This window comes from Rhinopithecus roxellana, chromosome 1 (genome assembly GCF_007565055.1).
Source record: "Rhinopithecus roxellana isolate Shanxi Qingling chromosome 1, ASM756505v1, whole genome shotgun sequence".
NCBI lineage: Eukaryota > Metazoa > Chordata > Mammalia > Primates > Cercopithecidae > Rhinopithecus > Rhinopithecus roxellana.
Window position 1 is genome coordinate 80,471,460 of NC_044549.1, and position 13,981 is coordinate 80,485,440.

The following is a 13,981-nucleotide window of genomic DNA, read 5'->3' on the forward strand; positions in this document are numbered from 1 at the left end:
CAGCATCCCTGGATGTGCCAGTCTGCCTGTGCCCCAGCAGAGGGCCTGTGCCCCCACAGCTCTCTCCCTTTGCGGGGCATGCCTGAGGTTGACTTTGCAGGGGGAGTGAGCATTTTAGGTTGGACAATGAGAAGGTTGAGCTTAGATGCCCTGATTCCATGGGAAGCCTTCCTTGGAGGAGGGAGCCCTGGCTCACTTAGCTATTGTCAGTCAACTGGGGAACATGACTGGGCTTCTTCACTGGGTAGTCCTGCTCATCTCTCTATAAGGTCCTTTCTAGGAAGTAGATGAGTACATTTAATGAAAGGGCTAGCTTTGGAAAACAAGCCCAGCCCCATGTCCTCCTCTCTGGATGAGTGTCAGCCAAAAATCAACTCAAAAAATCTCCTTGCTGTGGACTGAAGATTTGTCTCCCCCTAATTCATATGTCAAACCCTCATCCCCAGTGGCATGGTATTTGGAGATGCGGCCTTTGGAGGTAATCAGGGTTAGTTGAGGTCATGAGGATGGGGCCTTCACGATGAGATTAGTGTCCTTATAAAAAAGACACCAGAGAGGCTTGCTCTCTCTTCTCCCTCTTCCTCAATGTGAGGACACAGTGAGAAGGTGATCATCTGCAAGCCAGAAAGACAGCCCTCACCAGAAACTAACCATGAGGGCACCTTGATCTTAGACTTCTAAGCCTCCAGAACTGTGAGAAAATAAATTTCTGGCTGGGCGTGGTGACTCACGCCTGTCATTCTAGCACCTGGGGAGGCCGAAGCCGGTGGATCACCTGAAGTCAGGAGTTCGACACCAGCCTGGGCAACATGGTGAAACCCTGTCTCTACTAAAAATACAAAAATTATCTGGGCATGGTGGCAGGCACCTGTAATTCTAGCTACTTGGGAGGCTGAGGCAGGAGAATTGCTTGAACCTGGGAGGTGGAGGTTGCAGTGAGCCGAGATTGTGCCACTGTACTCCAGCCTAGGCGACAGAGCAAGACAGTCTCAAAAAAAAAAAAAAAAAAAGGAAAAAAGAAAAAAAGAAAATAGATTTCTGTTGTTTAAGCCACCCAGTCTATGGGATTCCGTTATGGCAGCCTGAGCTGACTAGGACATCCAGACAGGAGGAGATTAAGGCAATTAGTTCTGTTCTTCTGAAGTCCAGCAGGCAGGGGCACTGTAAGGCAAGAAACTAGCAGGAGTGAGGTGGTTGTTGGTTTAGTGGGTCTTTGGAGGCACTGAAAAAATCAAATTGTTTAGGTCACTGCTCAGCGATAGGAATGCAAGGAATCCCTTCACAATGGTAGATCCTGACCTTTTTTTTTTTTCAGAAGGAGTCTTACTCTGTCACACAGTGTGGAGTGCAGTGGCATGATCTCTGCAACCTCTACCTCCCGGGCTTAAGCGATTGTCCTGCCTCAGCCACCAAGCAGCTGGGACTACAGGCGTGTGCCACCATACTCAGCTAATTTTTGTATTTTTAGTAGAGATGGGGTTTCACCATGTTGGCCAGGCTGGTCTCGAACCCTGACCTCAGGTAATCCGCCTGCCCCAGCCTCCCAAAGTGCTGGGATTACAGGTGTGAGCCACTGTGCTCGGCCGAGTCTGTTTTCATAGCGCGGAGGTTAAATATTTCAAGTTCAGACAGACAAATGGCAGATAAAGTAGGTCCCTGAATCCCATGGCGCATGGTCAGGCTGGTACAGGGGCCTCCCAGGAGCACTTTACAGGAACAAGGCCTGGCTGTAGTGGAAAGAATGCAGACTCTAGCCGGGTGCGGTGGCTCACGCCTATAATCCCAGCACTTTGGGAGGCCGAGGCGGGCGGATCACGAGATCAGGAGATTGAGACCATCCTGACTAACACAGTGAAACTCCGTCTCTACTAAAAATACAAAAATTAGCTGGGCGTGGTGGCGGGCGTGGTGGCAGGCGCCTGTAGTCCCAGCGACTCAGGAGGCTGAGGCAGGAGAATGGCGTGAACTGGGGAGGTGGAGCTTGCAGTGAGCCAAGATCAGGCCACTGCACTCCAGCCTGGGTGACAGAGCAAGACTCCGTCTCAAAAAAAAAAAAAAAAAAAAAAAAAAAAAAAAAAAAAAAAGAAGCAGGTTCTGCAGACAGGTCGCTCTGGGTGAGAATCGCATCTCTCCCAGGGCACTGCCTTATGTTTTCTGGCAAGGGCCTTCACTTACCTGAGTCCAGGTGTCTTCATCTGCAGAGTAGGGAGGAAGACACCTTATTGTCAAGGGTGCTGACATTGCTGGCCCCTATGAATGCAGTGATCATTACTGACATCCATTCCCAACTTTCTGGGCCACCTAACTATTTTCAGGGCCCTGGATAAAGGTGAGCAGAATCAGACAGGGTCCCACCCTTACATGGTTTGGAGTCAGTATAGTCTCAAGTGTGGTGAGGCTGCTCTGCCACAGCTCCTGCGGTCTGAGGACTCCAGTGACACACACACTGCAGGATCAGGGATGGAGGGTCCCTTCACGTCCTAAGGTCAGCCCTCTCTCCCAGATTTTGTGTTTAGTGCTGGTTTGCCATTGACAGGTTTGCATTCTGCAAACCCAAACCAGGACCCGTGGTCTGGTGCGTGTGAGAGAGTGTGGCCCCTACAAGAACAGGGGTTGCTGTCTTGGATCCCTGTTTAAGGAGAGGTCTGAAGTCAGAGCTGCTGCAGCAGCCTTTTGCTTCTCCATGGTCTCCAGGCTTGGGTGATGGCCTCATTATCAGCCTTCAGGGATGATCTGACTCTCTAGACACTTCTGTGGTGTGCAGGAGCCACGTGGCTCTGATGCAGCTCCTGCTGGTATGATGCCAGTGAGGCCCAGGTGTATTGATGAATGCCCAAGAGGGCAGATGAGGGCTTCCCACCAAATGGACATCTGTGGGTCAGGGTGGAGACCGTGGAGGAAGGAGGCAGGTGGCGCCTTCTCTGGTTGCTATGGGCTGGACCTGGGAGAAGGCTAGGTGTATTGCAGAGGGAGAAGGGGTTTATCATTCATTCATTCAACAAACACTTCCTGAGCACCCTTCTCTAGGCCCTGTGCACTAGGGATTCAGAGTAAACAAGACAGATAAGAATCTCTGCCCTCATGGAGCTGACATTATCATTAGGAGGGACACATGAGATAAATCAGTAAAATATAGAATATGTTCAATGGTGATAAATGGTAAAGGGGATAAAGAAGGCAAGGCAGGCAGGGGAAGACTGTAGAAGTTGAGATTTTAGATGGGGTGGCTAAAGGGGACCTCATTTAGAAGAAGCATGATGAAAGACCTGAAGAAAGTGAGGGAGTGGGCTGTGGGTCTTGGAGGGAAGGATACTCCTGGCTGGGGAAGAGCAGGTGGAAAGGCATGGAGATAGGGCATGCCTGGAGAGGGTAGGAGGCCAGCACAACTGGGGCTGTGTGAGCGAGCGGGAGAGTGCAGGAAGGAGGTTGGAGGCTAAGAGGGAGCTGGACTTGCAGGACCACCTGGAATGCAGGAGAGACTCCACTGTGAGCCCAGGGAGGGCTCTGTGCAGAGTCACAAGTTCTGCCTTAGACTGGAAGAAGATCATTTTGGCTCCTCTGTTGAGAACAGGGTGTGGAGACAAGGCCAGTAGGGGACACCAGTTGGGAGGAGGCTACTGCAGTCAGCAGATGAGGGGGAGGCACTGTACCTTTGTTCTCCACTGTGCCCCAGCCCATGGCATGCTTCCTGGCATGGAGCAGGCACTTAATGAATATTTGTTGAATGATGTGTGCATTAGTGATGCCCAAGTACCAGTTTTCAGACTCATGCTAGGTAGGCTATATAGGGAAGGTACAGAAAAACAGATCCTAGGCATTGCAGCTGGGGATCCTGATCCAATAGGCTTCTGATGGGAAAGTTGAATCTGGATTTTTAGCACAGCCTGCAGGTAATTTTGGACAGGCAGGGACTGGCTTTCTCTGTCAGTTAGGGATGATTTTGGTTGCAAGTAACAGAGACTGACCAACAATGGTTTAAACAAAGAGGGATTTATTTTATTTACAAGAATTATGGAGAAGGATGGTGGCTGGCATTGGCTTGGTGAAATAATGATAGGGTCAATGACTCTGTGATTCTCTTGGCCTTTTTCTCATGGTAGCAAAGTGGCTGCTGTGGCTCCAGGCATCACACCCTCAATCAAAGCAGAAAGAAGAAGGCCAGGGAGATGTTAGCCATGCCTGTGTCTTTTATCAGAAAAGCACACGCTTTCCCAGAAGCTCCTGTAGACTTCCTCTTCAATTTCATTGGCTACACCGAATCACATAGCCATTCTACGCTGCAAAGGAGACTGGAACAGTGAGAATCTGGGTTTACAGCCTCCACAGTTGGAGTGGCTGGAGATATGGAGTTGGGATGACCCCTGAAGCGTGAACCAAGGTCTTCTGCACGGCTGCCCTGGAAGGCGTGGTGCTTGAGGTCCCTTCTACTTCTGGGGCTTCACGGAAAGACTTGTTGCCTCCATGGAGCACCTCTGGGGACCACCGGATAAAGCCCCAGACATTCCCTTGGGGACCCCTCATCTATCTGAGACCCTCTGTCTTGCTTCTCTTCACATGTCTGAACAACACATGGACCCGAGGGCTGCTTCTTTGGGGATGTGGTGATCTTTATTTTAGGGATTGTGCATCTTCAGCGTAACCCTCACCTGGCATACATTAAACAGCATAACCACATTCTCAGCACGCCAGTCACATTCAGGAGCCTCTTTGAGCTCGACTTTATACGCACACAGGCAGAATATCTGCATTTACAGCCCTGTGCTGGCAGCACACACAGGAAAAGCACAACTTCAGTCACCCTCAAACCACCCAGTTTTGAGTAAGACCAGGACAATCCCTTTCCTCCGGCAGTCCCACGTTTGCTTCCAGGAATCAGAGAGCATGCCAGTGGCAGCTCTTTGTGGCAGTTTTGGGGGAAGTGAAAGGAGATGCTATTCCAGCACTGCTCTGTCACCTTAGAAGATGGGTTTAGGAAGCCAGAGGCAGGGATTTCAGGGGAAAAGAACAGGCCTGGTTTATTCTCTAATTCTTTAAAAATGGGATAGGAGCAAAAGGTTAAAATAAGTGGGTCTCACATACGAAACGCCTTCTGAAGAAGAAAAATGGGTGAATTCACTGGAGTTGGCCCAGTTAGGGGTTAGGTCTCAGGTGACAGAGACCTGGGATTCAGACTCAAAGGGGCCAGTCCATAAAGGCGGCAGAGGGGTCTTCAAACCACTGTTTCTATTCCAGAAGCCTATTGGAAATCATTGTATATTTGCTTTCCTTAAGACTGCAGGAAAAAGTAAAAAAAAAATTCTTTTTTTGGCTAGAATTGCATCATAACAGTGTGGTCACACTGGTAAGAAATGCAGATTGGCAATCACATACATCTCTGATTAAAACAACACTCACATAACCAACACAATTTGCTAGGCCAAAGTCTTCATGGAGAATTCCTGGGGGTGGGAGTCTGGGGTGGGGTGGATAAGGAAGAAAACCTGGGGTTGCAGAGGTGGGGTGGTAATCCCTGGGGCATCAGTCCATGGGAGGTGGGGGCCAGCGATGGCTTCAGGCGTGATATTTCTAATACATACCAGCTCTGGGCACTCACGCCCTGCTGCTCACAGCATGGTCCTCACACCAGCAGCCTCCGCCTCACCTGGGAGCTTGTTAGAAATGCAAGCTCTCAGCCCCCACCCCAGATCTACTGAGTTAGAAGCTGTATTTAACAAGATCCCCAGTGATTTGTATGCACAATCAAGTTTGTGAGGCACTGCTGCAGACTTCTGGGCGCAGGAATGTGGCAGCCCTGGCTAGGTGTGGTTAGAAGGCCTGGACGGGGTGGGGGTGGGGGTGGGGTGGTGGTGGGCGCTGTGCGGAGGGGATGATGAAAGCATGGGTGAGGGGAGAAGACCCTAAACAGCTGTCTTTGTTAGTGTCCTCCCACCTGGTCAGGATGGCAGCAACAAGGCCACCTGTGGTCTGCCCTGCCCGTCCTCCCCTCAGTGCTTTGGAGGCGGGTGTCCTTGAAGCTAAGCTCTGCTGGCTGCAGGTAAAATCACAGGTGGGGGAGTTCTCTGAGACCTAGGAGCTGGGTGCGTGGAGAAGCGGGGCCCTGGGGAGCCTTGGAGATTCCTGGTGGGAAGGCCCGGGCAGAACAGAAGGCTTGTCAAGCCAGAGGGCTGCCTCTTCCTCCTCAATTCTGCCAGAGAAACCCCCTGTGCTGGGCTCCGAACTCCCTGCAGGGAGGGATGCAAATTTTCCCTCTTGGAGCAGAAGGTCTGGGTGCTTGGAAGGAAAAGCCTAGGAGCTTAGGGGCACTGGCCTCCCAGGGAGAGCCAGGCCCTCTGGGGTGACACATTTCTACAGAAGCAGGTGGGAACATCACAGACGTCCCAAGGCCTGGGGCTCAGGGCTGCCAGGTGCAGAAGGGCTGGAGGAGGGTGTCCAGGCCAGGGTGGGTGGTGGCCTGAGCCTGGCAGCCGGCCCTACAGCGCTCTCTCTTCGCTGGTCAGTGTGGCAATTCTCCGCAGGTTTTCCTTGACTTTAATAAACTCCGGGGCGTGATCCTCTTCCTTCTCCGGTGGTTTTTCCAGCTGAAGGAGGGAGAAGCAGAGGGGTGAAGGGGGTGGAACTAGGGGGATTCCTACTCTGAAAACCTATGGAGTTTGGACCAAGGGCCCACTCAGTGGGGAAACAGAACCAATCTGAGGATGAGTTTTGCTGCCAGCCTGGTAGCTGGGGCACAGAGCACGAGACTGAGTTCTCCTTGTGAAGCCTGGTTCAAATCACTCACCCGCTCTGGGCCTCAGGTTCCCCATCTCTAAAACAGGAATGCCACCTGGCACGCAAGACAGTTGTAAGAATGAAATCAGAACCAGCGTGCAGTACGTTGGGCCAGTGAGGAAGCTGACGTTCAGAGACGGGAAGCCACTCACCCTAAGGACCTAGCAAAGTGAATGGCAGAGGGAGGACTCAGGCCAGGCGTGGACTCTTAGTCCAGTGCTCTGTCTGCTGATCCTCTTCCCTCTTACTGGTTGTGGCCACAGCAGAGCTCCTCCCTGGAGGACAGCCCTGGAGGATGCGTGATCCTGGCTGGGTGCCCATCACCCACCTGGTTCAGCCTCTGCTGCCGTCTCAGCAGCTCCTGCTCAAAAGGGCACTGCAGCCGCTTGGCTTCCAGCTCCTCCTTCTTCTTCTTGATGAGCTGGTTCCGCCGACGGTGCTCCAGGACGCGCTGCAGCTCTGGCTTGCTGTCCACACCAAGGCCCCTGGGGTGGGGAAGGGGGAGCTGTCAGGAGACCATCACCTTCCCGCTTCCCCCAGCCTCAGGGCTGCTTCCTGCGGTGACACCAACCCCCAATATTATCTTGTGCAATCCTCCCTGTAGCCTTGGAGGTGGACCCATTACTGTCCCATTTTACCGAGACAGAAGCTGAGGCTGCTAGGGCTGAAGATACCAGTCCAGGTCACAGCTACAGATGGGCCAGATGAGGATTTGAACCCAGGCCTGTCTGACTTCAGAGACCAAGTTTTATGTTATTTCTGGTTATTTTCTTACGATACTTTTCTAAAGGTAGAATTGCCGGGTCAGGCTCTTTGAAAAGATTTGAGGTACATATATCTATTTGTGCCTGAGAAAGGTTATCCAGTGTATCCTCCTGTGAACAGTGTACAAGAGCATCTATTTCTCCCCACCATCACCAGCCAATCTTTTTCTATTTGAGAATCTGGTAGGCAAGAAGTAATATCTGTTTTTCATTTGTTTCTTTATTAGTCACATGGAACAACATTTGATATGTTTACCAGCAATTTGCATTTCTTCTTTTGTGAATTAACTGTATTATCACTATTATTTTTACAGACAAGGACTTTCTCTGTTGCCTAGACTGGAGTGCAGTGGTGCAATCATAGCCCACTGCAGCCTTGAACTCCTGGGATCAAGTGATCCTCCTGCCTCGCCCTCCCAAAGTTTTGGGATTACAGGTGTGAGCCACCACGTCTGGCTGACTGTATTACTTTTTATTCATCTTTTCCTTGTGGATTTTCAGAGATCTGAATATATTAATTTTTTTCTGTATACGTGAGTTTTAAAAATAAAATTTATTTATATTACACATTCTCTGATTTGTCTTTAAGCTTTTGTTTTTGATTGTGGTGATGTTTTTTGATATTAAAGGGATGAATCTAAAAGCCATTCAGAGAAAATGCTCATATTATAATACTAATTGAAAACAAAAACAAAAGCGACTCAGTGTACAAAATGATAACTGCTAGCATATTAGTCACATAGCTGAAAACAAGAATAGAAATCACAATCGGCTCTAATACCAGAATCAGCCAGCAGAGGGAGCTCTGAAAGCAACGCTGGGCTGGTGCTATTACTGGTGAGCAGGAGTATTTCCCAGTCCTCCCAGAGGACGCTCAGCCTTCCTCTTCTCCAATTCACATCCCATCAATTGCCCCATCCCACCCCTGCCGCCTCCCAGATGCCCCTCTGGCTCGTCTCTGTCATTGCATACCACGGCCTGCCATGAAAGAGACAGCCACCATCCTGGGCCTCTGCAACACTCCTGCCCCCTTCGGTATTGTGAGCTCCCCCACCCCCCAAAACCTCACCAGACAGGCCCATCACACCCTGTGGCCCTGCTGTAGACCCTCCCTTAGTCCATCTTTCTGCCCTGGCCTGCACCACACAATTGATGCCCCAGGCACAGTGAGTGACTCCTGTTTCCTGTTCATTTGCATATGAGGTTCCCTCTGCCATCCAACACCCACCTCCGGCCTGGCTGACTCCAGTCCCCCTTCAGGTCATAGCTGAGGCAGCACTGCTCCTGTGAAGTCATTTTAGACCCCTCTCGGGTTCCTCCTCTGGGGTCTCAGGCCTATTTATACCCTCATCAATGCACCCATCCTACTGCCTGGCTATGCACCCGTCCCTGTCTGTGAGGACGGGAACTGGGTCCCATTCATTCTTGTATCCCCAGGTCTGGGCTCAGTGCCCAGCACATAGTAGGTACTCAGCAAGTGTATCTGGAGTGTGGGCATGAAGCAGGTGGCTGGGCAAGAGAACAGGGTTTTTTGGGTTCCTCTGGTTCCCAGGGCCCACTGGGGATGGGGTCTTTACAGGTTTTGCTGGTGATCATGAGGGGCACCCTCAACCTTCCTCAGTCTCCAGGAGCCCCAGGATGGTAGCCAGCTCTGCTTTCCTCCAGGGGCACCTTCCCCATCCCCCACAGGCCCAGGTGCTTGATGGGCCCAGGCAGCAGGGCTTCATCCCTACCTTCTGTGGTTCATGAGCAGCTCCCGGTGGAGCTCCTGGTGACTCCGAGAGGCCTTCACGGGGTTCAGCAGCTTCTTGGGCTTGATGAGCTCCGGATTCCACTCTCTGTATTCTGGCCGGGCCATCAGGCCCCCGATGTCCGCCCGCTCCCTCTGGATCTCCGAGTACATGGCGGCTGTGGAGATGGGCAGAGGAGTAGCTCAGAGCTGAGCCTATAATCTCACCCTGCCCCACGGGGCACAGTTGAAAGGCAAGGTTTTCACGTCAGATGGACCTTGGCCACCTGCTACTGCGCATACCTGGGCAAGCTACCTGACTTTCTGAGCCTTAGTTTCTTCACTTATAAAGTGGAAATCATAATGGAACGCATGCACAGGGCTGTGAGAACAGGAGATGATGTTTGCGACATCTCTGGAGTATAGAAGTAAAGTGATAATGGGTCACAAAATATGGGTTGACACATGCGTACTTTTTGGCCTGACTTTGCAAACAACGGTTTTCTCCCACTATAAAAGGAATTGTGTTTGAGTTTCTGTTTTTCAATGAGCTCATAACAGAAAAGGAAAACATATTTGAAAAGAGTAATTGTAACAAGTAAATGTACTTGTTAAAAACAATTTGGGTAAATGCAGTGATAAAAAGAAAGTATTACCCTTTATTACCTAACTCTATTCAGAGTTCCAAATTCATTGTGGAACTGTTCAGCTTTTCATTTTCTTCACATCAAAGAGGAGAATATGAAATTCAGATACTGCTGTGTCCCTAATAGCAAAGGGATGGTTGTCAAATGTTTGGCTACTCAATGGCCCTACTTCTACCACAGCAGTTTGAAATCTGTCAATTTACTTAAAAATTAGACACAAGGGCTCCCTCTTCTACAAACTGGCTCCTTATCCTTGAAATGCCCAAAAGCAAGTACAACAGAGGGAGAGAGAGAGAGAGGCAGAGAGAGACTGGTTTAAAAAAAAAGGCCTCTAAGGTATAGACACTGCCTGGCCATTAGCTGCTTATAGGAATTTCAACGAAAATTTAGACTTTAGCTCTGCTCTCTTCATGAGTCTAGCTTTGCAGAGGTTGAGCTCCTAGTATTTGCCAGGCCCTGACAGTTGGCAGTGTCCGGTCTGGTATGCAGTAGGTGATCAATACACATTTGTTGGTAATTGCCAATGCAACGTTTGAAGTTTTCTTTGGTCTTGGGGAACCAGTGCCCTGTGGCATGTGGTTTTCATGTGGCAACTGAGGGAGTGTGTCCCCACCTCAAACACCAGGCTTCAGCCCCCGCTTGAGGGCCACCATGTTGCCTGTGGACAGACTTTCATTTCCTCCCCCACACTGGGAAGGGGATGAGAACCATTCTTTGTCCGAATACAGTTTCATGGATGAACAGGGATGTGTGAAAACCTGGAAGTGGCAAACAGCTTGTTGGGGTCAGAAAATACAGAGGAGGAGGTTTGACAGGGTGCACATTGCAAGGTGACATATCAGGAATCTATGCATCAAACTGGAGACTGTACTTTGCAATGGTGGCCACCAGACCCGTGTTTGGCATTTCTATGATGATCCATCACAGGCTGCTGTTAGGAGGAGCAAGTAAGACCACATATGTAAAGGTGCTGTGTAATCTGGAACAAGTGTTAATTATTATAAGGTATTTTGGATGTAGCCAGGTGAAGTGTCAGAGCATAGACATGTTAATTTTTCTTCTCGAATTCATATTCTCAGAACCATTTCTAAAATGAGAATTCTTATTAACTTCCCTTTTTTTTCCTCAACTTTTTTGTAAGGCTGTTTGCTTTCAGGTTACATCCTTCCTAATTTTTTGGTCCTTAAAAAGTGATCATAATAGTATTTAGAGTTACTTTAAAATGGGCATTTGACAAAATACATAGTTGGCTGTATCAGCTCCCCTTTCTGTTTTTAGTGTGGATATTTTCTTGTCTGTAGGATCAAGCTCTCTGGGTGCCAATGCATTAGAACACCTGAATTCAGATTGGAGCTTTGAGATCTTCTCTCTTTTGCTGACTATTCCTATTGTCAAGTGTCACCCATCCTTTGACTGAGTAATTCTCAGCTACACTCTTTCCTTCCCGTGACCTCTCTTCCTGTTCAGCTTATGCCACACTTTAATAACTACTTTGGCTCCCTGGCTATTCACTTGTTCTTAGTCCCTCTGCTCCCCACAAATCTTCCAGAGCTGCTTGCTTTTCATCAGCCACACCATCCTTAAAAAACTCACCGTATGTTGCCAAAGTGATAAGGTAGGAAATAGAATAAGTTGGATAACTTTAGGAAAGGAGATGGCAGCCTTAATATTTGCATAGATAAAGCCATATACCCAGAATTCTCACATGGATGAACAGAAACACATTTGGAGCTGAGAGAGTTCAACGATGTGGCCAGATACAAAATAAGTACACAAAATCAAGAGCTCCTGCGTAATGGCAATGATCACTGAGAAAGTGCATAATGATAAAAATAGTCATACATTCCACAAATGTTCGAGTTCCTGTGATTTTCCTGGCACTGCGGTAGACACTGGACACACAGAAGAGAACTAAGCAAGTGAGGTCCCGGCACTCACAGAACCCACACTCTGCTAGGGAGGCCAGCAGTCAGCACATATGCAAGCCAATGAAAACGAAAGACCACAAATGGCTCCAGGCTCGCATACAGACTAAGGAGGGACCCGCTGTCAGCCAGGTATGGCGAGGGCCTCTCTGAGGGGGCAACGTTAAGATCTGACAGTTGAGAATGAGGAAGGAGGCCATTTGGGGCCTGGGGAACAGCATGTGTGACTCATGTACCTTGAACAAGCTGGGTCTGTTCAGGGAACAAAAAGACATAGTGTGCTGGGAGTGGTGTGAGCTGACTGACTGGGAGAGCGTCTGGAGTGAGGGTGGACGGGTGGGTTCAAGTCAGGGAAAGGCGCGCCTGATTCAGTTTTAAAAAGGTCATTCTCGCTGCTGTGTGGGGAAACTGTCAGAGGCCTTGGGATGTTTTATGACTTTGGTTTCCTTCACTTCCAGTGGGTGGTCTCTGTCTCTTTCTCCCATTAAATTCCAGAGGAAAAAATCTGTGATTGGCCTGGCTGAGACCTTCGTCCCATACATAAGTCGCCATCTAGCCAGTGGGTTGGCTGCCCCAGGGCTCGTCGGACTCAGTCGCACAGGGTTGCTTTGGAAGAGGGGCCCTGTTTGGTTTGACCTTCTGTTGTTGCTGTCTTGAAATTCCAAATGCCTTTTGAACAAGTGGCCCTCCTTTGTTATTTTGCACTGGGCCCTGTCCATTATGAAGCCAGTCCTGCACCCCAGGTTCAATCTGTGGTCAGCCCTGGCTCAATGATTTGCTCCAGGCCTTTTTTTTTTTTTTTTTTTTTTTGAGGCGGAGTCTCGCTCTGTCGCCCGGACTGGAGTGCAGTGGCCAGATCTCAGCTCACTGCAAGCTCCGCCTCCCGGGTTTACGCCATTCTCCTGCCTCAGCCTCCCGAGTAGCTGGGACTACAGGCGCCCGCCACCTCGCCCGGCTAGTTTTTTTTTGTATTTTTAGTAGAGACGGGGTTTCACCATGTTAGCCAGGATGGTCTCGATCTCCTGACCTCGTGATCCGCCCGTCTCGGCCTCCCTTTTTTTTTTTTTTTTTTTTTTTAAATGAATTAAATCAGCAGTGAGCTGTGGATGAAGGTGTTTCCCTGAAGCCAGGCTGGTGTGGTGGGTGAGGCAGGAACCCTGAAGGATGTGGCTGGTGCCTTCGCTCAGGGCTGCAGGGGAAAAACCAGTGCCTTTGCTGCTCAGGGAGCTGAAGCCCAGCAAACAACCCCTGTGAGATCCTTGTATACATCTATGAGGGGTGGGATGAGGAAGGCTTCTGGGGACCCCCAGGACTTAGAAAGTTGAGCCAGCTTCCTACCTTTTAATTTATTTAACCGAGGTCTCTGGGCAGAAGAACCTCACACAGGTCCTGTTATGAAAGAGACTACTCAACGAAGCACAGGTGCCAGGCCAAGAAAATCCAGGCTGTCTTGGGTGGTCAGCTGGGCCTCCTGAGGCAGAGGACTGGGGTTGTTCCCAAGGTTGCTGAGTGTCCCGAGAGATCCAAGACTCTGGGATCCATCTGGGGAGTGGCCATGGAGGGGCTAAGAGGGGAAGTGGGCATTAGACAGGTCCTCTCTGGAAAGAAAAGGGTGAACACCCAGGAGAAGAGCTAGCAGGGAGAGGGAGGAGCAGGCCAATCATGAAGGAGAAAGGTAAGTGGCTTGTCTGTATTCTTTATGGCTGTCAAAGAAATACAGGAGGAAGCAGAAGGATAAGGAGGCTGAAGTCATTCAGACCTGGATTTGAATGTCAGCTCTGTCTGTGCCTTCCTACCCTCTGGAGCTGGAGCCTGGAAACTAGAGCCTTTGGACCAAATCCCACAGCGCTGGGACACACCACGCCCACTTATTGTCTATGGCTGTTTCCCACTGAACAGCAGAGTTGAGATGGGACAGATGCTTTTGATCTGGTGTTTCCTCATCTGCAAAATGAGCATTATGTTAGAATACTTCTCTATGAAGTTGTGGAATCATAAACGAGGTGATACTTGCAAGGTGCTTGGCAAATGCCTAGTATAGAGTTGAGCACTTGGCGCTGGCTACCAGGGCTGCCACATACAACAGGCCGGTTGTGTACCTCACAGCAGCAAGTCCTCAACTCCTGTAGATTAAACTGTGAATGGTAC

The 13,981-nt window shown here is 49.8% G+C and overlaps 1 protein-coding gene across 4 annotated transcripts in view; it reads right to left on the reverse strand.

Annotated features, from left to right (window-relative positions):
* Positions 1-3,974: 3,974 nt before the first annotated feature.
* FAM107A (family with sequence similarity 107 member A) overlaps positions 3,975-13,981 on the reverse strand; it is a 64,775-nt gene continuing 54,768 nt past the window's right edge. For 3 of the 4 annotated variants that reach the window (XM_010360492.2, XM_010360493.2, XM_010360495.2), the window contains 3 exons: positions 9,266-9,440; positions 7,097-7,253; positions 3,975-6,578 (listed from right to left, as the gene is read on the reverse strand). In XM_010360492.2, the coding sequence (XP_010358794.1) occupies positions 6,471-6,578; positions 7,097-7,253; positions 9,266-9,440 (440 nt within the window). In that variant the 3' untranslated portion in view covers positions 3,975-6,470. Of the gene's footprint in view, positions 6,579-6,689; positions 6,824-7,096; positions 7,254-9,265; positions 9,441-13,981 lie in introns of all 4 variants that reach the window. The other variant, XR_004056303.1, reaches the window with a different exon arrangement.